Raw genomic sequence first — 27743 nt, forward strand, 5'->3', positions numbered from 1 at the left:
TGAACCCGTGGCTATCGTGATCATTGGATGACTGCGTTGTGGGGTTCATTGGAAGGCCTTGATAACGGCAGGTTCACACAGGACAACCTATCTCGGCCAAGACAACGCACCGGTGTACAACCAACCTGCAACACTGGAAGGGGGGAAGAAAATATTGAACGGCCGGGCCGTGCCGTGTTTGGGATGAGGGAGGGGGCGTGGGAGAAGATGGCAGCAATGGGGAGCAATCCGGATGCCCAACATGCAAGTAGCCGTTGTTTATTATGCCTGTACATATGCATGTAAACCGGTTATCTCATCACTGATACCGACCAATGTGAATATCCCCCAGAGTACCATACCGAAGTAAGTCATACGACAGCTGAAGACCAATATTGCGACGTTTAACCCCGTTTCACTGCGTCTTAATTCTCGTTTTCCGCTCCTCTACGCGGCCGAGCGGTGTACTTTTTCGGAACTATGGCACGTCAGGCGAGCAAAAGCGCTTTAGACGAGATAACAGGGCATATCACGATTGGAAAGCTTGGGTAGCCAAACAAAGAGGAGAAACTGCGGTAAAGTATTGGGCAATTGTCTCGGTATCTGTTCGTACCCGTTCTTTTTTTTTTTTCTATCCTCTTTCAGGATCCCGGGCACCCCCCGTTTCTCTGTCCATTCAAGATTTGGCCTCTTGTTGACTGATTACCGTGTATGTTCCGCCAGGCTCAAGAGGCATCATACCAAAGAGTCCAAAGCATGGCCGACAGTAACGCCCTTCTCGTGCCAATTCAGCTTCAAGCATTCTCTCTTAACCCAGCTGTGTGTGGCACAGGACAAGACAATGACAAGGGAGCTCGTATTATCCCCATCACACAGCCCAACTATACATTCCTGCGGCTGGACAACTTCGTTGTGCAGAGAGACGTTCTAAACCACGCCGATCTTCACAATGCGGCCCCTGCCAGCAGTAACTCGCGCATGACGGACCTGGGGTCAAGGACGTTCGCCCCTCGCCGGAATCGCCACGGCATTTACCTTCACTGGATTCTTCCTCAGCTGTATCGCTCCGGCGTGGCAGCTACGGACTCAGTCTCTTCGGAGCGTCTCAGCGACGAGCGCCTCAGGCAAGGATTGCCCGATCGCGACATCAAAGTCGAACCCAAGGCCGGAGAGGCATCGACTCCCGAATTCCTCGCTCCGCCAACCCGATGGATCGTGGTTCGAAAGCTCAATATGGACAGCATCGACCCCGCAGCGAAATCCCAGTTCAAGCAGTACCAGGCCTGGGTTATCGAAAGCGACTACCGCTGGACGCTGGATGATATTCCGCTCAGCTACGACCTCGAGGTGGATGTCTCGCCGTATATCGTGGGTGTCGCGGGCTCAGGCGACGAAAACGCCATCGATCAGCAAGCTGAGGTCTTTATCGGCAGAAAGACGCCGCTCGAGGAGTGGTCTGCGTCGACGGATGCTCAGTATGCGGATATCGACATTCTCCGCAGCGGTAACCAGCTCTTCGCCGACTTTCAGCTGCACAACACCAACGTCTTTAGCATTTTGGACAACTTTGAGTACAAAGGTCCTAATAAAGAGACGTGCTACCTCGATGTGGCCACTGCAAGCTATTACCTCTTGGGGTGGCATTCGGACAACTCTAGCGATCCGCTGTGGGATCCAATGAAGCGATACACTCATGAGCAACGTTTGGATGCCCTATTTATGACTCTCGCCGACACCGGCAACCCGGATGTGACGGAGGCTTGGCTCAAGTCAACAGATCCTGCTAGGCTCTGTTTACACGGCGCAATGTACGACGTCAAATGGGACCACAAGAATAAGCCAGCGTCTGTCCCGGCAGATGACTTCTCCCAACGCGTGCTTGATCAGCAGGTCCCCTCCTTCTCAGTGGGCACAACTCCCCTGGATGCGTTGATGACGTACTGCTCAGCGAGAGAAGGCCTTGAAAAGGGAGTTGTGGCGAAGCTGGAGGAAGATCTCCTGGCCATAGACTCCCTGCTGCATGCTCGTGATGACGGCGTCGAGGGCCAGCGCGAAGCCAAGGACACGGTCTACAACTGGAATTTCTCCCGCTTCAAAGGCGGAGCACACTTCTTCTTTGGCGGGCAAGACAGCCAAGGACAGCCAACCAAGCCGACTGACGCTGCCATCGATGCTTTGAATGAAGCCAACCAGATACAGCGTATCTTGGATGCCTGCCGCCGTCTGGCTGATCAATGGCGCTGGGATATGTTCTCGACGTGGTGGAAGTTCGTCAGCACCGTCTCCAACAAAGAGGATGGAGACGACAAGACCAAGACTGATGCTGACGCCATCTCACAACGTCTGCAGGATCTCAGCAAGTGCATAGCTGAGCTGGAAACCCAGCTGGAAAGCAGACTTCATAGTGCCGACCATGTACTGGCCGAGGCAAAATCAGGGACTTTACCATTCTACTATAGCGCCAAAGACCCGACACTGTTGGTTGGGGGCGTCGATTCGGGATGGCCGACGGACTTTTCGAATAATGTCCCGGTAAGACTCCCCGTGCAGACCGTAACAGTATCGTCACCATCAAGCCTCCCGCCGGCTCTCTCCAGTCTAATCTCGGCCGTCCAAGCCGTGCTCCCGTTAACTGCGGCTAGCCAACTTCTAACAGAATTCTACGCCCTGCAACCCTGTCAGCTACCGCCAGATGCACCTACACAAGGTCATGCGTATCCTCATTTCCACGAGAAGGGTACCCCGGAGAGGCCATCGCGGGATAATTGGGGTGACCAGCAGCCATGGTTCCCGCTCTATGTTGAATGGGAGGTCGAGTACACCCATGTGCCGTATGAATTATGGGTTCTAGACGAACAGACTGCGCGTCTTTCGGCCAACAAGATGGTGCGTTACGGTGTTGATGCATCGGACAAGCCCCTTTGGCAGAAGCTCCAGGACCCCCATGACACTCGCATCCTCTCTGGGAGAGTGCTCATCCTCCCACAGCCAAGCTTCTCGCTCAAGAACAAAGTGACGCAGCTCATCTCAGATACTCCGCCGCAGATCTTGGACCAGTACCTCGAGGAGTGCGGCCTCGAAGAGTCTGACCTCCAGGAGCTGGTGGACAATATCGGCTCTCTGTCCTATCTATCCTGCCCGCTGTCCGGTATCACCCAGGGGCTCCTCACTCTTAGCATGGGCGCGCATATCAAGCCCGAGAATAAACAGTTGACTGACCAAGGCGAGACAGTTGTCGCAGTCAAGGCGGCCGAGTTTGACGCCGCCGGCCTGACCAAGGAGCGGATCGAACTCATCATGGGCAACTCGAGCGTGACCCCGTTCGCAGCCATGGTGAGCTTTAGCAACGCTGCATTCTGCCCTTTCAAGCCCGTGACACATGGACAGATGGCGTGAGTGACTGCCCCCTCCCATACACACACAATCTTGTTGCCGGTTTGGGGTTCGTGTGCGGCTAAACTGATACATGTCCAAATCAGATTTAGAAAGCTCAACATCATAGACAAGTTCGGCCAAGCCATCGTAGCCATCGACCCGCAGCCGCAGCCGCATAATCAGCCGCCGCCTCCTCTCTTTCCTGGCATCAGTGACTTTTACGAACCGCAGGCGGTCCTCCAAGACGGTACCCTCGTTGCCAATGCTGTCCAACCGCAGAATAACTCGGCCTGTGAGTTTATCCAGCTTCCACCGCAGATCAACCAACCTGCACGACTCAACGCCGACTTCATCATGCCGACTATGTCGATAGACGGTGGTGCCTCAAGACAGTCATCATACTGGCGCTCTGCCACGGAATGGGAGAACCCTATATGGGGCTGGATAGTAGTCAACTACGCCGACTACGGTATCCAACTGTTTCTGCAGGACGGCACGTTTTACGGCGAGGTGCGGATCGGAGGGCCTGGGAACGCCCTCGAGGAGCCCAAGTGGTCGCCCTTTGAGCCAGACAAGACAATCTCCACGGCAGATGCCCTCCGACTGGACGCCTTGATCCTGCGGCTCAAGAACAAAGACTATCTCAAAGGAGTCTGGGCCATGCTCACAACTGCCCTCGACAACTTGGCCCCCGCACCGGACGCCTACGCCCAGTTCCTCAGCTGCACCATCGGGAAGCCCCTTGCGCTGGTAAATATGGGCTGGTCGCTGGAGCTGGCAGGGCCACCCCTAAGTAACCAGAGCACGCGCACTGGAGAGCACTCATCATCTCCGGAGAGAGATCTCGTGGACGATACAGACCCGAACGGCGAGCACTCGTACGTCTTCCACGTCAAGCTCGGCGACAAAGAGCGAGAATACGACGGACTCGTCGGCTATTTCGACGGCTACTTGGAGCCCGAGAAGAACGAAGATCTAAACTACGACATGATTAGCACGTATTTTACAGGAGAGAACCTCGATAGGCCGTTCGATAACCTCCGGGCCCTGACCAAAGACACATATCCCACCTTTAAGCCTTACTGGCTCTCACCCATGAGTCCCAGCGATGAAAGCAAAACCATGGATGCGGATGTCTTCACGGACCGTCACAATGCGTATCTGCATCCATTTGGTGCTATTGTCGACCCCTTTACGGCAGTGCACGGCTACTCTTCTTTTCTACCGGCCAAGGCGCTCCAGCTACCAGCTTGGACTTGGCAGTCGGCCATGCAGAATCTCATGGCATTTTTCCACTGGGGACCTGTGACGCTCACAAGCGACGTAGGGCCGTACTCTGCCGATGACAAGCTGACCATGGCAAAGGCAAAGATGCGCCCTGGGCGGAACGTGTCGATACCAGGGCTGGGGCCAGGCGATGAGTGGAACTGGCTGCAGCCATACGACGAGGGTGGACAAGGCCAGCCATCATTTAACGCAATGGGTATAGAGAAGCGAGGAAATCTGACCGTCCCAGGGTTCCAAAAGGCCCCATACACGGCGATTGAAGGCTTTTTGCAATTGAGGAGACCGGTGATGCAGGGTAAGGGAGATGATAATACATAAAAGGGGTGAGGGGCGGACCGGAGGAAAGAAGACGCGGGTATAAGGGTTATTAGCAATCAGCCATGAGGATAAAGTAGCTCACAGTGTTCATTTTTTAGCTAGCTCCACGGTGGTTTTTTTTTAGTTTAAATCACTAATCGGCTAGTGTGTTTAACGCATCGCGATGCGTGTACTCATAGTGTCTTGCGTGATTAGTCACGGTTCCCCGGCCTAGGTACGGCCAAAATACAGTGTTACCAGATGCCCTCTATCTAAGTCCCCTTTTTTTTAATTTTTTTTTTTAAAATAAGTTAATAAGGGTTATTAGCTAGTATTTTTAACTTTAATCTGAGCAGTTATTGATTACGAGGAAGACTAATATAAAAAAAATAACTTTACGCTTTCTTCCAACATCAAGAGCCCTGTCACAATTGCTAGTCGGAGACGCCAACGCAAACACTCGTGAGTCCTCGCCATTGCAAAGCCCCCCGAGGCACTGCAACTCTTGCTGACAGCGGCCAAAGCAGTCAAATCAAACTTGGAAAAGAAACCAGTGACCTGACCACACAATATCACGATGCCCAAACCAAGAGTTGCCTGTTGCAACCTTCGGGGATTGAAATATATATTGACATAATTATTACCCCTTATTTCAGGAAACTTTAAACATGGAGAGTCAATTTTCCGATTTGAGAATACATTATTACCTCTCCCAACACTAACCGAACAGCGTTCGGAGGTCCTTCCGTCCCGTACATCAAGCCAGTGAACGCGCACACAACCATGAGGCTCTTCATCGTAGGCAGTCCAAACAGCCTTGACAAGTTTCTAAAAGACCTTGACGGGCACAGGGTGTAGATTTTCCTCCAGGATGCTAATGCGTCTCATGATGACTTTGCGGGCTCTGCTGACGACTAGGGCTAGCTGCGTTACCAAGAATTGTTCTCGTTCGTGGTTTTCAGCAGACCTATCAAGTAAACTGACGTAATCCAAAATGCACTTTATTAGTCTTGAAGGCCTGCCTGGTTCTTTAAGGGTGTTTTGGAGCAGTATTTCTCATGGCCTGGGTGCAGAATTTGTGTTTGCTTTGGGCAACTAAAATTCAAAGTTCATTTAAATCCAATATTTGGATTCCGTGTCTTAGCACTCTGCAAGGCTCAATGAGATAAAAAGAAAATGAAAAAGAGAGAAGACAAACTACCACTTGCACATTGTAAAGACTTCTCATCCGAACAAAAAAAGACTGACCGAGACAGGGGTCGAACCTGCGACCTTCTGATTACATATCAAGTATCGGTGGACACTATTCGTAGTCAGACGCTCTGCCATTGAGCTACACGGCCTGTTGCGCCAATCTAGTCTCCACTATTCTTCAACACAAAGGTTTCACCTGTAGGGGCCATCCCGTATTCTGAAGTTACGCTTCCCGAAGATAATTTTACATTGTCTATATCGTAAAGTAAATATTTAGAGATAGCTAGAGCTATTTCCAGATCTCTAAGAATTATTACCTGCACCGTGGCGTCTATACACCATTTTTGGTTATTAGAGGTGAATACACTACTAGCTTGACATCACTACATGTACATATAATTCGACTCAGATAATCGACGCAAGAGCAACGGTTGGAATGGCTAGGGGACCAGGATGCCCAGCGCCCAGGTAATATTGATTTCGATTGCCGCTGAGCCGTATGGAAATGGTGTCAATCAAAGTTATTTAAAATCCGCCGTCCTTTACTTTTTTAGTTCTCTAGCGACAATCACCCGGACCACTTCGAAGGAGAAGTGGAATAAAAGCTAGCGGCAAGAAGAACAAAGTAAAGGATTTCTCTCTTTCTTTCCTCCAAGTTTTACTCTCATCTTGAATGACTCCTACATTGCAGAGGAAGGTAAGACCAGTCCTTCATAGGTCTAGTGAAACTACATCAGAGCGAATCTTTTATACCTAATTTCTCGAATATTCTTCACAGAGAGACTATTACCCCGTCTTAAGAATAATTGATGAAACCTTTGCTCCCTCTGTTATGCCATCTATCGGACGCTCTAGTCCTCCAGATGTTGCACCGTACAGGACGATTTCTCCTCGGGTCTCCCTTCCGATAGCCAGAGCACCTACACCTTGCAATATAAAGTCCTTCAAACCCCCCGCCACAATTTTGCTTTTCCCAGTCTTTGTGTCGGAGAAAATGACCGTATTGTCCAGATTAGTGGCAGAATAGATATTTCCTTGATGATCAATTACAAAGTCGTCCACGATGGTAGCAACACTCGATAAATTTGCAACTAGTTGAGGAACTGCATTTGGGACAGCCCATCCCGATTTCGTGAGGGGAACCTTGTAGATTGCAACCAAGTCGCTGTTTGTCCAATAGAGATGTGACTTGTAAATTTTGACTCCATTGACACCAGTCCTGAAGCCTGGTGGTGCTTTCAATTCTTTATACGCCCATACCCCTTGCTGGAAATGGCCAGCGGAGACGTCAAGTCTACCGACCAGACCGGCAAAGCTGTCGGCAACAAAAACCACGCCAGGATATTCGTCGGAGCTTGTGATGCCATTTGCCGAGACACTGGAAGGTCCCAGGGCAGCAATTTTTTTCAGTTTAAACTTGTCGGAATGCTTATCCAAGAACTGCAGAGCGAATGCTGTATATTCTCCGGGATGTGGGCTTTCGCCGTCGGTGAAATTGCCCCCCAAGACTACATAGGTCTCAAGGCCACCGATATCGTTGACTCGCGTAATGCCCACAGCAGCGTTGCTGTCAGGCAAAGAAGTAACTAGTTTAAGACAGGTATGGCGGGACTCTGGTCTCCTCACGGTCCAAACGTTTGACTGGGAAAGAAGCTGCGTGGTTAGAATTGCTCCATTTGGGCGCATGACAATATTTTCCAGCCATGTTCCGATGGCAAGCTGACCCAAAGTACGAATTTGAGGGGATGTGGCCAGCGCACCAGCTGCCAAATATGTCGATAAAACTGTCGAGAAAAGCATTTTTGCGTGTATTCTTGCCACGTACGTAGTGATACGAGCTCGATGAATTGGAAGATGGGAAACAATGGCGACGAGAGAAAAAATCCAACAATTCTTAAAGGCTTTAAAGAGGGGGTTCGTTGTCAACCCCGGTGCTAATCTGGAGATACATGTCGGGTCACGCACAGTACACAAAGCACGCATCGATTGCCAAGAATTAAACAAATCTTGATGCCAAGAAGCTAAAAGTTCCAATAAAATGCCGGGGAGCAGCCTGGGCTCTTAGCAGTGACAGTGGGATTGACAAGGTGAGAGAGAATGTAGGTAGTCACATACCACAGCCTACGAGTAGCGCTGACAAGGCAATGAGCCGCCCGGGGCCTACTAGAAGTTCCCATTAGGTGAAAAAAATCCGGATGGACACCCGTCGCACTCGTCAGTTAGCACTTGACATTGTTGTACGGATGGCGTGGTAATATCAGATGGTACCATGACGAACTCTTCCCGCGCTCTTCCGCGATTTGCCGGCCGCCCTTTCTGACCTAGTGCCGTTTCTCCGTTTCTCCGATTGGCCCATGATAGCCGGGCAAAGTAAAAGACATGCAGTTGCCTATGCACATGCATACGTACAAGTGATAAGACAATCTTTGAGATTTTCGTAAGGCGTCTCACCGCTCGTATGCATGTGCAAGTGCTATTCCAATATACCGCTTCAGGTGTAGTCCCATTGCGTAAAACAGTATATGCCGCATAATCTAGACCAGAAAGCAATAAAATGCAACGGCATTGGCAGTGCCTCCGAAATAGGAGGCACTGCCCTGACGTGCTTGCGTATTGCGTATCTCCTTCGATCCAGGAACCAAGTCAAGATCAAAATTACAGAGCTGGAGATTGACGCATGGAACCCCGCTAGCTGCCAGAGAGGGTTTTATTTTTGTGTACGGCTTGTTTCATGCTAATTGATAACATCAATAGCAAACTATCACTATCCAACTGTACAAATAAACTAATTTAATATGCTTTGTCTCAGCCGCCGTACTTGATTTAGACCGCTTGGCAAATTACTCTCCGTGCATCAGTCTAGAGATGAGTGGTTTTCGTAAAGGATTTCGGACGCGTAGACGATTAATTAGGGTCTAATACCATTTCTTTTCGACACATGTATCTGCTTTCTCCCTTGTGTAACGAGGCAAATCAATCAGAACTATAGACCGTTACATTTTCTAGCATACTACCACTACCACTCCCATCACTTCGACTTTGGTGCTTATCTACTTGCTCGATGCCCACGGCTCTCCCAGTATTTTCAAACTGGGCCAGATGTAAGCTACACATGACTGATTTAAAAAGATCACCCCCTCCTACTTTACTCAAGCAGACGTGGCGTCATGAATGCTTTTAGCACATCGTTTGAAATTCCTTGGCGGTTCGTCTTGAACTTCTTGACAGTCTTAATGATGACGTCGGTCAGAATCTCACGCAGTTCAATACTAAGCAATTGGTGAGCCCGGTGCTTAGTTTGAATCGTGGCCAGCTCTTCATCATCCTCTAGGAAGAAACGGAGCCATTCCAGCGCTACGTCCATGCTTTTCTGTCCTATTGGGAAAGCCGCAAGGATCTTCTCCCGCACAACATCATCCTCGTCAGTCAAGTAAATGGCTGATGTTTTCACGGAGGCGGACATTTTCTGGTCATCTCCCTGTAGAGAAGGCAACAAGCTCGAGTAAAGGAATGAAGGCGCAAGCTCTCCAATCTTCCCGGCATGCTTGCGCACCTCGGCGAAATACCCGTCAATGTCATACGAACACGGGATTAGGCAGGGGATACTTCTCAGGCTGGCCTTGTCAGCAACCAGAATACCAGGGAAAGAGGATGCAAAGCACCCCGCCGACTGGGTAGAGCAGCAATAGAACATGCCAACATTGTGGTCGTCGGTAAAACCTAGCGCTTCCTTGATGCTGCTGACGGTGATGTGACGCGCAATGGAAATAATATTTTGGTAAAAAGCTCCACCAATATAATCCATGTTGGAAAACATGAACGTTTTTGAGAGGTCAAAGCCAAAAGCCAAAATATCAGTGGCATTGGCAATATCATACTTGCGCACATCTTGAATGGGGAGGTCCTTGTCATGGAGAATTTTCATGTCATCGGTGAGCATGAGAATGAGCTTAGCGCCGAGAGTTTCTTGAAGCCATCTAAGTCATCGTGTAAGTGTGGTTACTAGGCAGATGCAGGCAAGATGCAGGGTTTGGGATACTTACTGGGTGAACTCGAATGGGATCGAGTGTCCAAGATGCAGGCTATCGCTGCTAGGACCTCGGCCTGTAAAGAGATAGATTGGCAGGCCGCTCTCATACCGATCAAGGATGAGATGGAGATCTCGGTGTGCAAAGACAATGCCTCGTCTGAGGTAACGATGAGGTTTACGACCAGTCAATTGCGCAAATCGATCTAGCAACTTCTGATCAACCTTTTCGGCATGACTGGTTGCGATGAACTCGTCATGTTTTGCATTAGTTGGAGCATTGAGGATAGCCCGATCTGCTTTTTGGAGGGGTGCGCCGTTGAGCTTGGTGGTGGACAGGACATCCACCAGCCTCACATATGCGCCGTTAGGGGTTCCACGAGGTGCTGCCATATCTGAAAACTTGGGGAGCGTGCAGACAGCGAAACGTCGGTTGATTGTCAGTAATGGTGGTTTTAACGCGGTCCTGAAACTAGCAAAGGTTTGCTTCAAAGTCCAAGACTGCACGCTGCCCCGGGCCTGGCTGCCTTACTGAATAATCAAATCTATTAAATTAATCCGTCAAGAGGTGCTAGAGTGACAGGGTCTTGTTGGCTGATGACATGTGTATTCTGAAGCCAAAAAATTCTTCTCGCGGGCTATGGGTCCAGTTGGGTGACATGGTCCCCTTGGCGCTGACGAGGTAAGACGATGCGAACAAGTATGCTCAAAGTACCATCCTGCAAGGATGCGAAAGACCTTGTTGAGGCCGTAATGGGTGTGTGGTTATAAAACTACATATGTACCTATGACCTTGGACTTCCCTTGGCTTGCGAGCGGTGAGGAAACTGCTACCTGGAATGACGAAATAGAACGTTTCCATGATAAGCGTAGCTAGTGCATGCTCCAATGCAGGCTGATTGCAGAATACATAAGCAGAAGCACGAAGGAGTCCCCGAATCAAGGATAGTGGTTACCGTATCCGAGACTAGAGGCGCCACAACCAACAAAGGGTGCGGAGTTGTCACAGCGAGCTTACGGCTGACAGCCTAGAGTAGCTAGGAACGCCAAGAGGGCCATTCTGCCCCGTAATAGACGATGAACGGTATGCCATTGGGGAGCTGTATAAGGTACGGGCCGTAAGCGCCACTTGGGTAAATATGAGTCTGTTAAACCCGCCGGCAGAGCTCAACGCCATTCGCCCGGGATTTTTGCCTTCAGACCCGCTTGCCGTTCTTCCCCCACATAGCTGAAAGTGTCTGGTTGTGGACTCAGTCAGGCTTAGTCGAGACCTCGGAGTCGTCGGGTAAGCGCTGCATCAAGAGGCCGACAACAGGGTACCCAAACGAAGTCTATTGGGTCATTATCTATCTGGTGAGCATACCATTAGCTAGGATGCTCTTCGTATAGTAAAGTACATATTGCATAGTGCTAAAATATTACATAAACAAGTAGAGCATACGCTCCACGTCTTAGTTAGAGGGGGGAGTAATGCTGATTCGGAGCACCAATAGAGTCTAGACGTCCCTATTCTCTGACCACCCATAGGAAGGATTAAGGTTTTGCTAGTCTCTGGTTTGCCGTATATATTGCGCAGCATCAGTGCCTGAAAAGCAGGTTGCGGCAAAGGGACAGGGACTGGTTTGCGCCACTTATCGAGCATGTGCATTCACCCGGCCGCCCCGGCGACTCTGACATGAGATTCGCGCTTTGGTGGCAATCGTGGTCAGCAAGGGCGGAAACCAGCCGTTGAAAATCTGAAACCCTTCGAGCCACCGCTGCCAAAAAAATCTCCGCTAGGTGATGCCCATTGCCAGGCACTGTCGACTCCAAGAGCCCTCGGCCGGACCAATGCGCCGAGCCAAGCTAAGCTGGGCCGGGGTTCAGGTACTTCGTAACCCGTACGAACATGCGATCCAGGGGACCAGACTGGGCACTAACTACCGAGTAAGCTCGATTGTCAATGGGTCTGACGCTGCTTTGGCTCGTCGTCTGGGCCCCCAAACGGGTGGCGTTGATTACGGCTGCCGGGGCCAGGGAGGTCCCTTATTGAACATGGAAAAGGGTTAGGGTCCGAGGCTGGTTGGATGGACTTAAGCTTAATAATGCATTGCTTAGCATGAGCACTGCATATGTAATCTGGAGACGGACTTAAGAGTGGAATTAAGGATAAGGGGGATTACTGCCCGTCCAGTCTCAAGCCTACAACTAAGTGGGCGTGGTCTTGTAAAATTAGGTTTAGTGATCATAATCTACTTACGGTAAGGGGTATATAAGCGTGCCCTATGAGAGCATCAAATTCACGCGACTTAGTTCCAGACAGGCAAACAGCACAACACGCTTCAGTATCCAGTCATGGCGCCATCACTGGTATCCCCTGCCATTCCCAACCACACCAAGACCTCCAAGACGATTGAAACCCGTCTCTTCATCAACAATGAATTTGTCGAGTCTGTTTCTGGCAGGCGTTTCGATGTCATTGACCCCTCCACCGAAAAAGTCAGCGCTTCAGTCTACGAGGCGGACGTCGAGGATGTCGAACTTGCCGTCCAAGCTGCCAAAGCTGCCTTTCCGGCCTGGTCAGAGCGGAATGCTGTTGAGAGAGCCCATTTCTTGCACAAGTGGGCCGATGCCCTAGAGAAGGCTGCCGACGAAATTTCCTATCTTGATAGCATCACCATGGGTAAGCCAGCGTTTCCTGACCGACTGGCTCCCATGGTACCCATCATAATCCGCTTTTTTGCCTCAAAGGCGCTTGACATTACCGGAGAAAGCTCGCTAAACTCGGCTGGTTTTCTCAATGTTAGTCTTAGGCAGCCGTATGGCGTTTGCGCCGCCATTACCCCGTGGAATGCCCCCCTCATGATGCTGGCATACAAGGTCTCGGCCGCTCTCATCACTGGCAATACCCTTGTCCTCAAGTCGAGCGAAAAGTCTCCGCTCAGTTCCCTCGTTGCAGCCAGATGCGCTTTGGAGGCCGGCTTCCCCCCTGGCGTGTTAAACATCCTCAGTGGCTATGGCCGTCCGTGTGGCGAGGCGCTGGCGCGACACATGGAGATTCGCAAAATCTCCTTTACAGGAAGCACTGCCACTGGCAAGGCCATCCAGCGAGCTGCAGCAGAGACTAACTTGAAGAGTGTCTCGCTTGAACTGGGCGGCAAAAGTCCGCTCCTCGTGTTTGACGATGCCAATCTGGAAAAAGCCGTCAGCGCCGCCACCATCTCGATCCTCATGAATTCTGGCCAGGTATGCAACGCCACCACACGCATCTATGTCCACGAGAAGCTCACACAGGACTTCATTGACGGCATTAAAGCCGCAATGTCGGCTATGGGAGCGAGCGGTAATCCCCTGCACGAAGGGACCATGCGCGGCCCTCAGGCTGACAGGGCGCAATTTGAGCGCATCTTGTCTTACCTTGACCTCGCAAAACAGTCTGGAGTTTCCATAGCTTTGGGAGGAAACCGTGAATCATCTCCAGGGTACTTTGTTCAGGCCACTCTTCTCACTGATGTGCCTGAGGACTCAAGGCTTGTCAAGGAGGAGATTTTCGGACCTGTGCTTATCGTCAACCGGTTCACAGATGAAGAAGACGTCCTGCAACGTGCCAATGACACCGAGTACGGTCTCTGGGCTAGTGTCTTTACCAACGATGTAAGCCGGGCTATTCGCGTGGCAAAAAGGCTAGAAGCCGGCAGCGTAGGCGTTAATTGCACTTCACCGGTGCTAGCCATGGATATGCCGTTTGGAGGGTGGAAAAGCTCCGGGCAGGGACGGGAATTCAGCCGATACGCAACTGATTACTGGACAGAGCTTAAGACTGTGTATTTCGCTTACTGAGTTACCGCTATTCTAAACTAGTTGTTGTTGTTGCTGTCGTCTCACAGGCTGCTTCGGCTACCCCGACCATCTACATTCCTCAACTTGCCGTAGATCTACTTACCGATAGTAATCTAGTTCTCTCAAGTTTCTTCTAGGTCTAGAATCATATTCTGTATGACTGCATATGCACTTACGGTTGTCGCCCTGACCAGGCGCCTGACAGAAGGGGAGGGGTTCACATCCTCCGGCTTCATCACGAATGTATCAGTGACATGTCTGGCTTCTGACTTTCGGCCAGACTTCTACAATTCGACCATCAATGTCCGTGTTGCCACCTCCTTCCTAAACCAATCACGTCGTAGGCTGATGCGAGATCCATCGTGTTCATGCCCCAGCATAATTCTGCCTTGGTATGCCTGCCAACGGCGTTGGTTGATTGCTGGAAGGAGGAATTCAGCCAATCGTAAGAACAGCCGGACACACACCATAGGCTTGTGTCGTACCCATCGTTTGCGGCTGAAGCTTAACTGGATGTATCGAGAATAATCTGCCGCAGCTAGCCAACAATAACGCGCGTCGTGGCCCCTTTGGGAGCGGATATTGCGCCATAATCTTTTCCATTGCCGCTCCGACGGGATCCGAAGCAGTATCTACCTATGGTGAAAGTTCCTCCGATCTTTCGTAAGACTGACTGGCAGGCATGATTGACTTGTTGCGGTGATCTTGGTTGATATGCAAGCTGTACGTTGCCACGCGGTTTGACGGTGATCTAGGTGCGTCTCGCTGCCTGCTCGATGCTACATAGGCACATGCCATGAGGTTCTGAATAACGTGGGCGTTTATAAATTTGGAAAACACTGGAGGTCACTACCACCCTCAGAGTTACATTCACGTGGTTATACCTGCTCCCCATTTCAACTCTATAACTCGAGAGTGTTGCTACTATACAACCTCATCAAGTCCAGCTTTCCTGTCCACTCGAATCTACACAGCTCCAAGTTTCCAAGAGTGTTTACTACATCCATATACTTCAACATGTTTCCACTTCCCTCGGCAACCATCACCCCTTCCCTGCCACATGATGTCCCGGTGGCAGAATCATTTAAGCTGCCTCAGCATGCGCCGATCGACACTCCCTGGTTGACTGAAGAGCTCAAATATTTCGAGACTTGTCTGCTCGTTCTCGATGTGCTCGAGTCATTTGGGACTCACATTAGCAAGGATCCAGTCTCTCCCTCTGGCAGATGGGCTGGCAAGCCCAAATTCCTTGGACATGTATATCACTGGGTCAGAAAGAACGAGCCCATCCAGCTTACAATGCCGGCATTTCCATGCAAGAGTGTACGTATCTCATCTCTGCCAGTATCAAACATTTTGATCCTTGCTTACCGTGCTCTCTCGCTAGGCCAACCGTGAAAACAAGGTCCTAGGTCACTTACCGGATCTTGGTGAGGAGCTTGGTATGAGTCGCTTGAACGACATAGCTGTGGCCATTAAGAATGTCTACCAGCCCGGTGCCTTGGTCAATATTGCGTCTGATGGCATTTTATTTAATGGTCAGTTGCATATTGGGCCCCTCGGTTGAATCTTGTTTACTAACCCGCTGCAGACATCATCGGTGTTACTGATGAGGAGACTTGGGAGTATGGCGAAGAACTTCGCGCCATTGCCAAAGAAAAAAAACTCGACTACATGGTCTTTCTCTATCCTCAGGTCTTGATTGGCATGATGCCTGCCAGTGAGATGACTCGAGAGAAATACATTTCAACCGCCGACGAATGCCGTGCCTTGCTCGAAGCTCGATACGGAAGCACCCTCAAGCAGATTGAAGCCCTTATCAAGGCTGACCCCGACACCAACTCAACATACTGTGGCATGGTCAAATTCCTGCAAACAGAGTTGCTTGGCGCCCTTGCCGGCAAGAGCTACCGTGAACGCCAAAAATTACAAAAGAGCTCTGCTAAGAAAATGATGCAGCGTTCGGAGGCATTTACCCTTGCCATTCGTACCAATCGGGCCTTGGATGTTCGTCTGTCAATGCATCCTTCATCTGGAGTGGCCAAGCTTTCAGTGGCCCTTGTTCCTTCACCAAAGGGCTTTTTCCAAAGGTCACCCTGGCACAGCTGTGTTGCTATTGACAGCGAAGGCGGCTACCACTGTGTCCACTCTGAAGAAGTCCGGGACACGCATGAGCTCATGTACAAGGATAACCGTCCGTACTTTTTCATTGCCAAGGATGCCGTCCAGGTCGATGAGCCACATACCACGACGGTTATTGAGGCTTCAAATACTGCGGCGGTCATAGAGAAACCGGAAGACTCCGCGGCTCCAGCACAGGCAGAACTTGTTACGGTTGTCGAAAAGCAAGAGACTGTGACGGTTGTCGAGAATCCTGTTCCCACTGTTGCTGAATCGCGAGAAGCAGTGACGTTTACTGAGGAACAAGCTATTGCTACAACTACCGAAAAGGAAGAAGCCGCGACGTTTATCGGGGAGCAATCAATTGCTACAACTCCTGAAAAGCAAGAGATCGCGACGTCGATCGAAGAGCAACCTACTGCTACAACTACCGAAAAGCAAGCTGTGAGGTTTATTGAAGAGCAACCGATTCCTAACATTGCGGAAAAGCAAGAGATCGTCACGATTGTCGAGGTGCGAACTACTGTTACTCTTGACAGTCAAGATATCGCGACCACTCCAGACAACCAGCAACATGTCGTAGAGGCTCAGGTCGAAATTGCGACAGCTGAGCCTAACATTCCATCTGCTCCGCTGGCGGCTAAGTCATTTCCCTAAGCTGCCGTCTTGGCATAGACGCATGGCTCAAAAATGAAACCATACGAAAGGACGTAGAAGCCTATTCCTCAGTATTGCTGATCGCCACCAGAGTAGCTATACCCAAACCATATTTACAGGCAAAAGGGGGCGGGGCTGGTGCGTGGTCTTGAAATATCCAGCAATACTGAGGAAAACATACAAGGGTGTACGCATTGGAGTTTTGTTTATTTTTGCTATTACAAATACTAAACTAGTATGGCTTCTGCGTTGCGCCATTTACTGAGCTATCTCCTCAGGACATCACCCAAGGACTACCCAGAAGTTGCACACTGGTTAGTACGGGTACTTTTAGATGGTCCGAAATAAATAAGATTGATCTTACAAAGCCTTTCGTTGCCAGGATAGTAGTATTCTCGACCGCACACATAAGTTCCACCGTATATTTCGGGAGTGGCCCTTTTGAGTCATCGACAAGCGAGAGCTCATCAGTTGTGAAGTATGCACCTTCTTATATAGCAGTGTTTCGCGCATCACAAACTACTCCATGTAAAGCCATCGAAGAAACATGTTGGAATTTATGAATAACCGTGAAACATTCGTAAACTTATATCATGGATACACAATCACGATTCGCTGTAAGCAGAACTTTTCTGTTGGTTCTTGCCATGCTCTCGATCTGCCCTCTATACCTTGACCATTTTAAACCCAGCTTTCCAAGCTCTGACTAGGATAAACAAGGCACTCGAAACCAATGATGCAACACCACCGAATATCCAGAGACCATTAAAATTATCGCCGCCGCCACTAGCAAGTATGCCACCACCGCCCGGTCCGCCAACAAAGACGCCCAGACCGATGATGCCAAATGCCATACCCATTCGCGTACCAATTTTTGCGCGGTCTTGGGTGAGTCGAACAATGCAAACTGGAGGCAGAGCGATGAAGATTCCCGAGAAGAACCCAAAGAGAATGGCAAGAATGACGACGCTTGCAACGGACTTTGCGCCAAGCATGCCAAAGATGATGACACTAACAATCACAGCACCCGGACCAATGAGGTTGAAAGCGCCGGTTTTGTCGGAAATAGCATTGGGAATGGTGCGCCCAAAAATGGATGCCGCGTTGAGAATCGGCACGATGTAAAATGACAGAGCCGTCGACGTGATGTGTCTGGCCTTGGTGTAATACGATAGGTAGAAGAACATGGTATAAAGGCCCATGAAACCAATAAGAGTAGCCAAGGTAAAAACAAGAAACGGCCAATCGGTAAAGGCAGAAGTGTCGAGTAGAGCACGCGCCTTGGACGGCTTGACACGCATCTTCATGACCAAATTGGGGATGGAGAGTGTGGCCAAGGCGATGAAGCCGAGGACGCGGACGCTCCAGCCAAAGCCAATGTCGTTGATCAGCTTGTAGAAAACAACGGGATAGATGATGCCACCGATACTCGATCCAGAAGCCGCAAGGCCAATTGCGAGACCGAGTCGCGTGTTGAAGTAGGTGGGCAAAATGGCCACGGCAGGCACGTAAATAAGACCCGACCCAAGACCAACACAAACGCCTTGCGCCAGGACGACTTGCCAGTAATCAGTGGCCAGACTCAGCATCATGTTGCCAAAGACGATCAAGAATGACCCTACGAGCAGTAGAGCACGTAGATAGGCCTCGATCGTATATTGGTCCGGAGAGGAAGCCGGTAAAGAGGACCAGAAAGGCTTGGATAGAGCCAATCCACGAGATGTTGGACGAAGTCTGGCTGAATAGAGTGCCAGAGCTGTAGAAGGTTTGAAAGGCTCCAAACGTGTTTAGGATGCCCCAGGTGTTGAAGTACAGCATAAAGGCACCAAGGACGTGTAGCCAAGCCTGGACGCCTCCATTGGGAACGTCGGCCGCGGGATTCGCAGGCGGCATTGTCGGCGGCGAGGGCGGGAGCGTCTTTTCCTCATCATCGCCCGAGATGTCGGATGTTTTGGTCGTGTCTGCGGCCATGGCGGCGATGACTTGCGCAACGAGACGTTTGGCTTGGTCCAAGAGAATCTACCAGTGTGACTGACGAGATGCTTCAATGTTGGTGGTTTGGTGCTCTTGTGGAAGAGAACACCAAGGAAGGAACAAAGCCACTCGGCATAAAAATCTTGAGAAGATGACGCGCGGACCCTGTTTCCTCGCCAAAGCAAAAAATTAAAAAATAAAAAAGAGGAGGACTTGGGGCGAATTAGTCAGATCCGTCTCACTCAACAACCGTGTCCGTGCATTGGCTTGAAATGAGGTCGACATTCAATTCAATGCTACCTCGCGGGCGATTCGGCCGTAAGAAACCCCATTTTTTCTCCGTCTTCTCCGTCGTCTCCATGTCGATGCAAAGATGACAAGGCCTGGGCCCAGATAATAAGCATTCGAGTGGGTAGAATTGCCAAGCACCAAAACCCCCCGACCGGCTGAATGTACCTCCCGTGTACTTTTGAATCTGACCATGATGGCCACACCCCTTTCATCCACGCTTCCCTCACTCCCCCGGCAGATCGATTCTGGGCTCAGGTGCCAAGTTGGTTATTGCCTCAAGTGGGCTGTTGGTGGAAAAACTCTAGATTCAAGTGCGCCAACACGAGCAGGTTGCTCGGATATGTAATTCGCACTACATGCAGTCAGCAATGATGACTGCTGCAGGGATGCCGTGACGCAATACGGCTCAAATCCCCAGGTGCCATGTTGCGTCGCAAGCTTTGGCCAGTGGCCGGTTCTGAGGGCCATGATGAACTGACACATTGCATACCATGGCTACTTGCTTTCTATACGCGTCTAGCAAGGCGACGCGGCACATGATTTAAGGGCACTGAAACAATACTATGCCCTTCCAACTGTATCCCAAGACCCCTCCTAGCCTCGTACGACGTATACTATATGGTTGTTTCCAATCTGCCGCCCGAGATGGCGAATGGCGCACCCGAGCATTCTGCCGTCAGCCCTAACCTGCCGCCCGCTACCGCCAGTCTTTCGTACTGGCAGCGAACTACACGAGCATTCAAGTACTTGAATCACAATCAAACCAACACTCTTCCTACCGCTTCTACTCATGTCATTATCGGTTCTGGCCTGGCAGGAGCCTTGGTGGCGTACAATCTCCTTGAACGCGGGGTTCAAGGCCAAGAAATCCTTGTCCTCGAAGCTCGCGAGGCCGTTTCTGGATCTACTGGTCGCAATGCCGGCCATGTCCGACCAGATGCTTTCCGAAACTTCTCAGGCTATCAGGCCTTTCATGGGAGCGAGCAGGCATTAAAGATTGTCGCTGCCGAGGAGGCGAATCTAAAGCTTATAGCTGCATTCATTCGGGAGAAGCAGATCCAATGTGACTTCAACTTTACCACCACATTTGACGTGTGCCTGGGACCTGACGCCGTTGAAGATGAGGAGAAGAACATTAAAGACTATCTTGATGCCGGTGGCAATCTGGCGAGCCTGGGCGTCAAATGCTGGTACGGAGCTGCCGCAGAGGAGAAGAGCTTGTGCTCGGGTGCCTCAGCCGCGTATGAATGGCCGGCTGCGTCGATCCATCCTGTCAAGCTCGTCCACTGGCTTCTCGAGCACGTAATTGACCGGGGCGTTCAATTTTGGACGCATTGTCCGGTAGACAACGTACGACGGGACAGCTCCAAGCTTCATGTGCAAACCTCCCGGGGCGTCATCGCAGCAGACAAGGTGGTTCACTGCACCAACGCATACGCTGGAGGTATCCTGAGCCAATTGACAACCGAGAGACTCACGCCGTTTGCGGTTCAGGTCGCATCTGTCATTCCCTCTTCGGCGGCATCTGGCGACAAGGTCTTCAAGAGCACCATGGCGCTGAGAGAAGACGCTCGCATGTTTTACGGTTTCGCTCAGAAGCCGCTGGATGGAACCATCATTGTGAGCGTTGGTAGACCTGTTGGAAAAGGCGTTCAGGCCGAAGAGTCGCAGACGCCACAGGTCGCAGAGGAAATCGTCCAGAGAATATCCAAGCTTGTCGGGCCTCATAACGAGCCGCAAAGGTCCGGGGAGGGTCTGGACACAACTTGGACCGGCCTCATTGCTTTCACGCCTGACAAGGTACCTTATGTAGGCGAGATTGATGAGCTGCCTGGGCAATACATCTGCGCCGGCTTCAACGGTCACGGCATGGCTAATATTTTTACCTGTGCCAGAGGCATCGTCGGTCTGTTATTGGGTAGACCATGGGAAAGCACGCAGCTTCCAGAATGCTATCGCTACAGCCGAGCGCGACTCAATAAGACTGGCTAGTAAATTAGCTTAGAGAAACATAATACAGCCACTGTTACTATTTCTTGATGGCAGAAGCTGGGTTCCACGTTTGAGATGCTCTGATGGCCTTTCGGCGAGACGCTGATGTTGCTCTTGTTCAGCTGCTTGCGCCGCCTGTTCGAAAGCCAACGGTATTTCATGTCGCCTCCGAAACTGTTCCAAAATCTCATGGATAAATGGACGTTGAGAATATTTTTCTTTGACAAATAACAGCTAGAGTTCGCAGTCATGAACATAAACTTGTTCTATGGGGTGGAAGGAGCACTGAGCTACTGCGGCCATTTGGTTTCGTCCACGCGATACAAAAGCTTATACCCACTGATCTTGCCCTCCTTCATGTCCTTCATGCCATCAAGCACTCCAATCAGACCACCAGGTCTGACTTCACGTGGATGTTCGGTCCATTTGCCCTCAGCCCAAAGCTTCTCGACAATAGGGAAGAAGGTCGTGGCAAACTCGTAGTATGTCGGCTGGGCTTCCCAGTGCTTGCCCTCAAAGATGTATTTCTCGCCAGTGATACCATAGACGAGGAAGAAGATGGACTCAACGTCAGAGCGAGGAGCGTCATACTCTCCCAGGAGGTTCACGTATGTTCCTCCCTTGCTGCTAAGTGCCTCGGCACTAATCTTGGCAGAAGACTCTTTACTGACGGTGTCCAGGACTTTTATGAGCTTGTCGTCGGTCGCCTTGCGGATGTCTTCTCCCACGGTCGGAGAGTGCTAGGGTTGAATTAGCCATGTTTTACGGCGACAAAATCTCAGGGCACACAGAAAGGGTCATCATACATAGTCAAATACCAGATCGGCGCCGCGACTCTTGGCAAGGTCAAAATGTTTGGGCGATGCGGTTGTAACGACGGTGTACCCAGCCCTGAAGAAATAAGCGTCCAAGATTCGCACTGCGCCAAAAATGTTTGAAACTTACATCTTGGCAAACTGGATTGCAATGGTCCCAGTAGCAGTTGAGCCTCCATAGATCAGAACAGTCTTGTTATCGTCTTGGCTCGCCTCGGTAGTTTGGATGGACTCGAGTCCTGGGAATGGAATCGATAGGAACTTGAACAATCCAAGACCCATGGTGCCAATAGCACAGGGTACAGATGCGGCTGCCTCCCATGGTACGTGATCAGGAACACGTATGACTGTGTCGCCTTTGTTTATAATGAATTTTGCGAAAGCTCCCGTCTGTGGTCTCGCATCATTACCTATTCCATCGAATGGATATTAGTATTCTTGGAGTCACCACTGGCATAGAAGACGCTCGTATATCGTCAAAAAGAAAGGCCTTGTCTTGGGCAGAAACTTGACCTACCTCCGTGAGCAAAGCCCGCAACCCTTTCACCTATTTTGAATGCCTTTTTCACCTTGGGCCCAATTTCTTCTACTGTTCCTGCCCAGTCACATCCTACCAGCGTGCCATCGTCACCCGGTGCATCAAGCGTTGTCCAGTCAGTGGGATTTACGGCCACTGCAACAACGCGAATAAGTAGATAGTCATCAGGTAATGTTGGCACGGGGATGCGCTCCAAGGCCGCTACACCCGTAGCCTTGCGAATCAGTCCGTAATTGGTTTCACTGATGGCCATGGTGTATGCTTCAGTCGAGGTCAAGTCCAAGTATGTACTCCGTAATTCATTCAGGATTTCGGCCGCTGGATCGAAGAGGGGTAAAAGTAAGATTAAATACTTTAAAAAAAAATAGCATCAGAATTCTTAATTTGTAAGCACCTGCTATTGTTCATGTTGTTGGGTCGATGCACTGCATGAGCTGAAGCCAATCGGCGATCCTGGCGTTACATGCGGGCCCTTGTTTTGCGTTCAGGAGCGGGTTGTAGTGCGGGGTCTGCTCACGTCTGGTGTTGTATGGTGTTACACCGGGCGGAACGCATTATCAGCAGTTCCGTCTTTGCTCTAGACCCCCAATACACGCTCCAGATGGAGCATTGGGCTCTCACATTTAGTGCTTACATTACATATGTACCATAACGGAACGTCAAGGAGTCTGGGTCGTCTCGTTTGCTTCGCTGTGCGCGCCTTGATTCTGCCCCAGTTGTCTCGAGATTTTTGAGTCGCCTAGATTGATTGGTGGATTAAGCGGTCGTGTCTATCAAGGTTATTGGATCGGCGAACATGAGGTGCTCGACCTTCCTGCGGTGGCCTATTATACTAATCATAGTGTGTCGTGCCGGACCACTGAGATACCGTACAGGTGTTGACGTTGTGACTTATCCAGATGCGAGTCAAGTCGGCCGGCCTATATGGTGTTGAAAGCACAGAGGCGGATCACAGGAGCAGGACTAGATGCGGGAGTCATTCATGGACCCTTAGGTTTACCAGTGTCAGCAAGTATGCAAAGCGACTATTGAGAGCCGAAACATCATAATGTTATCAGCTTGGGTATCAGCCCTCCCGTTTCTGCGAGTGAGACTTACTTCGGGTGACTCAACCCGGCGTCCACTATAAGCTCGTCAAGTTGCGTATTTATTGCTGGCGTGACTGGTACAGGGATCCATGAATATATTCCGACCAAGACAAGCATAATATGTCAGACGGCAATGAAATACAGTAGAACTTTTCTCTCCCGATAAGCGATACACCTTCCTGTCTCTTTTGTAAGGGTGTCGAGGACATGATGGCTCGTTCAACTTGGATCCGTTTGATGTGTAGCGATATTACCCATTGCATGTGAGCTCTTAAAAGACGTCCATCTGTATCTCAGAAGAAAAGAGCATCTTGAGTGCACTAGTCTTAGGGTCCAAGCTGAATAGCTCCAAACCTCATTCAATGACAAGGTGGAAGTCGGGACTTTGGCGCCATATCAAGTTACTAGGTCTATGCCAATAGTCGATATTCCATTTTGCTCTTGTGAATAACCCGCCAGAAGGGTTCAAATTGAAGAATTTCTTGGGCTACAGCACCAGTGCCATTGACTTTTCCTGCGCTCACACCTGCAGCTAGCACATGACCAACATGACACATATGACCAGCTAAATATCATCAAAACTAGTGGTTTTGGGGACTCGCCACTCCATACCACATGGGATCGCGGTTGCAGCATTATCACAGACAAGAGCAGAGACTGTGGATATGCTTTACGCGTTTGATAAAACCAAGGTCTGAGGAGAATGGCAGGCAAGGTAGTATTTCCCACGAGGCAATGCGCATTGCGGGATGACGGTTGAGCGGTTACTGTACCAGTTGACTTTTGGCATTTAGCCGCCGCACTTTGTATCATGAGATTGAATGGCAGTACCTTTGTACCTTTGACATTGATCCCTTCAATGTTGGTTCTGTGTCAAAGATGCATCCAGTTGGTTTGGCCACGTAAATGTGTCAAGGCCGCCGGGCGGTTAAGTAGATTGCCAACGGTGCACATTGAGCCTCTCCGAGTTTCCGGGATCGCTGCGCCTACCATTCCATATACCGCTTAAAACGGGTGAATCATCATTGATAGTACACTTGTAGCCAATGACTGCTAAAGTGCGGTCGAATTTCAGGTGTGGCGACGGTCACTGGGCGTGTTCATTCATGGATTCATGGGTGGGTACGCGAGGACATTGAACGATATGGATCCAACTGCCTGCGGCCCAGGACGCGGCCTGTTTGTTAGTCCATCTTGAAGGACTTCTTATGGTCTCTGTGATATTTTCTAAGCGCCCCTGAAGCTACTCATCCACATTGCCATGAATAGATATGGCCTGTTGGACAATACTGAGCATCTATAGATAGCTTGAAAGAAATATATATAGTGTCCTGTTAATAACCCATGGTTACAAAATACTTTGCCATTCGCCCCTATACACAGATTGCTTCATTCACTGTTCATTGATTCAAAGATGCAAACACAAACCTCGAATCATGCCTTCTACCGACGCCTCTCGGCTACAGAAACTATGGCTTGCAGTTCAAACTAAACCAGAGCACGCCACAACCGAGTTCTGGGAGTACGTCCTCCGTCTAAAAGTCTTCCCTGGTAGCCAGTGGTCCCTTGAAGGGACTCCCTTCCCTCCCAGCAACCGCCCACGGATGACGTCGACGATCTTCGTCGCGTTGACTTATTGGTGAGGAAAATTGACGATGATACTATTCTGCTCTTTCTAGAGGCCAAAAGAGCCAATGCTACTCGCGACCAGATAGAAGTCGTTGAATACCAAGCTTTCACCGCCTGCTGCGCCCATCTCTTCCAAACGCAGAAACCAGCCATCTGGGCAATGACATGTGTCGGTTCCAAAGCCAGAATCTGGGCGTACAAGTGGAATGACGACTACGTAACACCAATTTTGCCCCTGGGAGATGAGCTCTCGGAAATCGGCCAATACGCCGAATATTCCACTCACAGTAAGGAGCTCGTGGAAGCCCTTAAGCACGTCAAGAAGAACCCTATTCCAGACAAGGCCACCTTTGAAAACCCACAGTCACCAAGGCCACTTTCCGCTACGCTCCCCGACGGATGGCATGACAGAGAGGTCGCCTTCATGTCCTCCGCCACGTCGTACCAGGCAGAAGCAGACCCTGGAACAGCGCTTCTGCAGCTCCCACGCAGCGGATGCGTTAGACAGGCCCAGGCAGCTGATACATATCAGGGCATGCTGGATCCCAACCAGTCTTACGAGATTACGGTTGAAAGGTTCGAGAACCGTGTATATCAGTGTCTCAGAGTGGTAGATGGAGCCCGCGTGAATGTGCCGGAAGGGGGGTGGGGTCAGTGTACCATCCTGTCATCAGAGACTCTTTACCCATGTTACTCTTGGGTAGGCGAATCGGGGACGCAATACTTCGCCTGGTCGTTGGGTTCTGAGGAGGCGCGAGGGCAGTAACGAGAAAATGGCGTCATCGAGACTTCGAGGCTAGCACTTTGGGAGAAGTTTTAGCCTTAACACCGTTAATCAGCAATTACGGTTAGTCTAGTCTCGTATAGGGAAAACCAGAATTCAAGTTCGCCTTGAAAACGAAAACACGTCCAATCTCTGCTACCGTGACTATGTTCTTGTCTGTCCGTAGCAGTAACCGTTGTTGCCTGAAGCAAACCAGAGATTCCGGGTCGTGTATATGATTGGCGACGAAAGCAGATGCAAGCGGGCTTTTCGTGGTCTTCGAATCGATCGATGCCTATGCGACACTGTCCGAGTGACCGCTGCGCACCGTTATTAAACTGCAATAGAATTCCCATGCAAAATCCATTGTCTTTGTCGTTGAACAACCTAATGTGGCTAGTGCCCTTTAGGGGGCTTAATGAGAAGCAAGCGTTCCGGAAAGGGGGGTTTTCCTCAATAAGTGGGCACCGAAAGGTATCAATTGGTAAATTGTCATCCTTTTGTGTGGTATAGGCACCGACAACAGAAATAGGACTCGACTGCGGAGCGTTGTATATAATTGTGGATTGGGGGGGGACTCGCTTAATACCAAGTACCTTGTTTCCGGTGAGTAGGTGAACCCAACAACTACATCACCAGCAAGCTTCATGCGTAACTGCGATAACTGCGATAATCAGCCTCCTATTGCTGTGAGGTCTCCTCAAAATGAACTCACAATCAAGCAGATACTGTCAATCATTCTTGCACCTAGCAAGGCGATATAGTCCTCTTCTGAGATTGGGATATATACCCAAGTGAGTGATGCTTGACGTCGTCGAGACAGAAGCTGGTATGTTGACTGGGCAGAAGGCGTTCTCCATGTGTGGGCATGAATAGCGTAGATTTCACCAAAGCAGAAGAAGAACGTAATCCCAAGTTGTCTGGCTTAGTTCTATGGTTCTGAATTGTGTGGGGTGTCAGAGGCCTGCCGGATGGAAGGAGCACCGGTCTAATGCGGGAGGCGTCGGCGTATCCCAAGTCTGGAGTCCATAAATTATATTGGGCAGTTCCAAACGCAAACATCCGAACTGAATATCAGTAAGTCTCTTGGCATTTCGGGCCAGTTATAAGAAAGGATTATGTACCTTAAGGTGTGCAATGACCCCTTCAATATCTCTCTCTTGTAGTACGACGAATAGCAAGTTCTCAGTCCGCCAGCCTTGAAAGGCCGGGTACTCGGGGAGTCTCTCGACCTTCTTGATTCCCCAGGAATCAATTGTCAAACGAAGAACTGGCAGCTGATTGATGGCCTTTAAAGTTGTTAGCTGGCCACCCCGATCCCAAGAAGCAACACTGCAAAGGGGAACCGAGCGTAGCTCAGATGATAATATGGGCAATCGTTGGGCCAGCTCGGAGGCCGAGTTATACCGCCAAAATGGACTAGTAGCTGAATACATGTAGACGATGTGAAGCACTTCCGGGGGAAGCAATCTCATTCTTGAGAAGCCAAGGTCCTCCAACTTCGAGAAGTCTGGTGCGACCGTCGTTTCTTGAAGATGGAAATAGGGTGCACGGCGCCATGGAACTCGCCAGGCTGTGATAATCCAAATTTGTTCCAAGTACTTGTCCAGCAGGCAATTTTGTTGGACAACATCGAGGCAGTCTGAGTGTACAGTCGAGGACTCAGCGGACGTAGCACAGCGGCTGCAACCGGGTTTTCGGCATAAGAGTACGCCGAATGCATTGGGAGGACGGTGGCCGTAGTCGGGGAAGATAAATGGACCAATACGACGGGAAAACGCGGTCGAGTCGACGTTGCCTCGGACTGGAAATTTAATATCTTGGTTAGAGCTGAAGAGCCGAAAAAAAAGGAGCAAGAGCTGGCGCTTACGCAAATAAAATGGGTCACCGATTCCCA

At 50.3% G+C, this 27743-nt stretch overlaps 10 protein-coding genes and 1 non-coding gene across 12 annotated transcripts; 5 read left to right on the plus strand and 6 right to left on the minus strand.

Annotated features, from left to right (window-relative positions):
• The first annotated feature begins 612 nt into the window (after positions 1–612).
• J3458_013125 (uncharacterized protein) lies at positions 613–5043 on the plus strand. Its single transcript, XM_007816351.2, has 2 exons — positions 613–3371; positions 3459–5043. The coding sequence occupies exons 1-2, from the start codon at positions 691–693 to the stop codon at positions 4957–4959; spliced, it is 4182 nt and encodes a 1393-aa protein (XP_007814542.2). The 5' UTR covers positions 613–690; the 3' UTR covers positions 4960–5043.
• Positions 5044–6182: 1139 nt separating this feature from the next.
• Positions 6183–6281, minus strand: J3458_013126. The gene has a single exon. It is a non-coding gene; the product is annotated as a tRNA-Arg (tRNA).
• Positions 6282–6640: 359 nt separating this feature from the next.
• Positions 6641–8284, minus strand: J3458_013127 (uncharacterized protein). 2 transcript variants are annotated; one of them, XM_066120261.1, is made up of 2 exons: positions 8098–8284; positions 6641–8033 (listed from the first exon to the last, which is right to left on the minus strand). In XM_066120261.1, the coding sequence occupies exon 2, from the start codon at positions 7930–7932 to the stop codon at positions 6919–6921; it is 1014 nt and encodes a 337-aa protein (XP_065974546.1). In that variant the 5' UTR covers positions 7933–8033; positions 8098–8284; the 3' UTR covers positions 6641–6918. The 2 variants fall into 2 exon arrangements, with proteins under 2 accessions (XP_065974546.1, XP_007814541.2); XM_007816350.2 differs by having other exon boundaries at positions 6641–8284.
• Positions 8285–8593: 309 nt separating this feature from the next.
• Positions 8594–10749, minus strand: J3458_013128 (uncharacterized protein). The gene is made up of 2 exons (XM_007816349.2): positions 10176–10749; positions 8594–10109 (listed from the first exon to the last, which is right to left on the minus strand). The coding sequence occupies exons 1-2, from the start codon at positions 10550–10552 to the stop codon at positions 9278–9280; spliced, it is 1209 nt and encodes a 402-aa protein (XP_007814540.1). The 5' UTR covers positions 10553–10749; the 3' UTR covers positions 8594–9277.
• Positions 10750–11621: 872 nt separating this feature from the next.
• On the plus strand, positions 11622–14165 carry J3458_013129 (uncharacterized protein). The gene has a single exon (XM_007816348.2). It carries the CDS (start codon positions 12494–12496, stop codon positions 13976–13978), a length of 1485 nt encoding a protein of 494 aa, XP_007814539.2. The 5' UTR covers positions 11622–12493; the 3' UTR covers positions 13979–14165.
• A 600-nt stretch (positions 14166–14765) lies between these two features.
• Positions 14766–18968, plus strand: J3458_013130 (uncharacterized protein). Its single transcript, XM_007816347.2, has 3 exons — positions 14766–15301; positions 15366–15516; positions 15570–18968. The coding sequence occupies exons 1-3, from the start codon at positions 14996–14998 to the stop codon at positions 16754–16756; spliced, it is 1644 nt and encodes a 547-aa protein (XP_007814538.2). The 5' UTR covers positions 14766–14995; the 3' UTR covers positions 16757–18968.
• J3458_013131 (uncharacterized protein) lies at positions 17422–18727 on the minus strand (the record flags this gene model as incomplete). The annotated part of the gene is made up of 2 exons (XM_066120262.1): positions 17422–18314; positions 18379–18727. The coding sequence occupies 2 exons, from the start codon at positions 18725–18727 to the stop codon at positions 17422–17424; spliced, it is 1242 nt and encodes a 413-aa protein (XP_065974547.1).
• A 341-nt stretch (positions 18969–19309) lies between the features above and the next one.
• Positions 19310–21013, plus strand: J3458_013132 (uncharacterized protein; the record flags this gene model as incomplete). The annotated part of the gene is made up of 1 exon (XM_007816345.2): positions 19310–21013. The coding sequence occupies exon 1, from the start codon at positions 19640–19642 to the stop codon at positions 21011–21013; it is 1374 nt and encodes a 457-aa protein (XP_007814536.1). The 5' UTR covers positions 19310–19639.
• Positions 21014–21303: 290 nt separating this feature from the next.
• J3458_013133 (uncharacterized protein) lies at positions 21304–22619 on the minus strand (the record flags this gene model as incomplete). Its single annotated transcript, XM_007816344.1, has 4 exons — positions 21304–21753; positions 21820–21904; positions 21959–22238; positions 22346–22619. The coding sequence occupies 4 exons, from the start codon at positions 22617–22619 to the stop codon at positions 21304–21306; spliced, it is 1089 nt and encodes a 362-aa protein (XP_007814535.1).
• Positions 22620–25150: 2531 nt separating this feature from the next.
• Positions 25151–27280, minus strand: J3458_013135 (uncharacterized protein). The gene is made up of 3 exons (XM_066120263.1): positions 26971–27280; positions 26562–26913; positions 25151–26510 (listed from the first exon to the last, which is right to left on the minus strand). Exon 2 carries the CDS (start codon positions 26906–26908, stop codon positions 26594–26596), a length of 315 nt encoding a protein of 104 aa, XP_065974548.1. The 5' UTR covers positions 26909–26913; positions 26971–27280; the 3' UTR covers positions 25151–26510; positions 26562–26593.
• J3458_013134 (uncharacterized protein) lies at positions 25244–25849 on the plus strand (the record flags this gene model as incomplete). The annotated part of the gene is made up of 1 exon (XM_007816343.2): positions 25244–25849. The coding sequence occupies one exon, from the start codon at positions 25244–25246 to the stop codon at positions 25847–25849; it is 606 nt and encodes a 201-aa protein (XP_007814534.2).
• Positions 27281–27743: the final 463 nt, after the last annotated feature.

Source organism: Metarhizium acridum, assembly GCF_019434415.1.
Source record: "Metarhizium acridum strain ARSEF 324 chromosome Unknown scaffold_276, whole genome shotgun sequence".
In the NCBI taxonomy this organism is placed as follows: domain Eukaryota; kingdom Fungi; phylum Ascomycota; class Sordariomycetes; order Hypocreales; family Clavicipitaceae; genus Metarhizium; species Metarhizium acridum.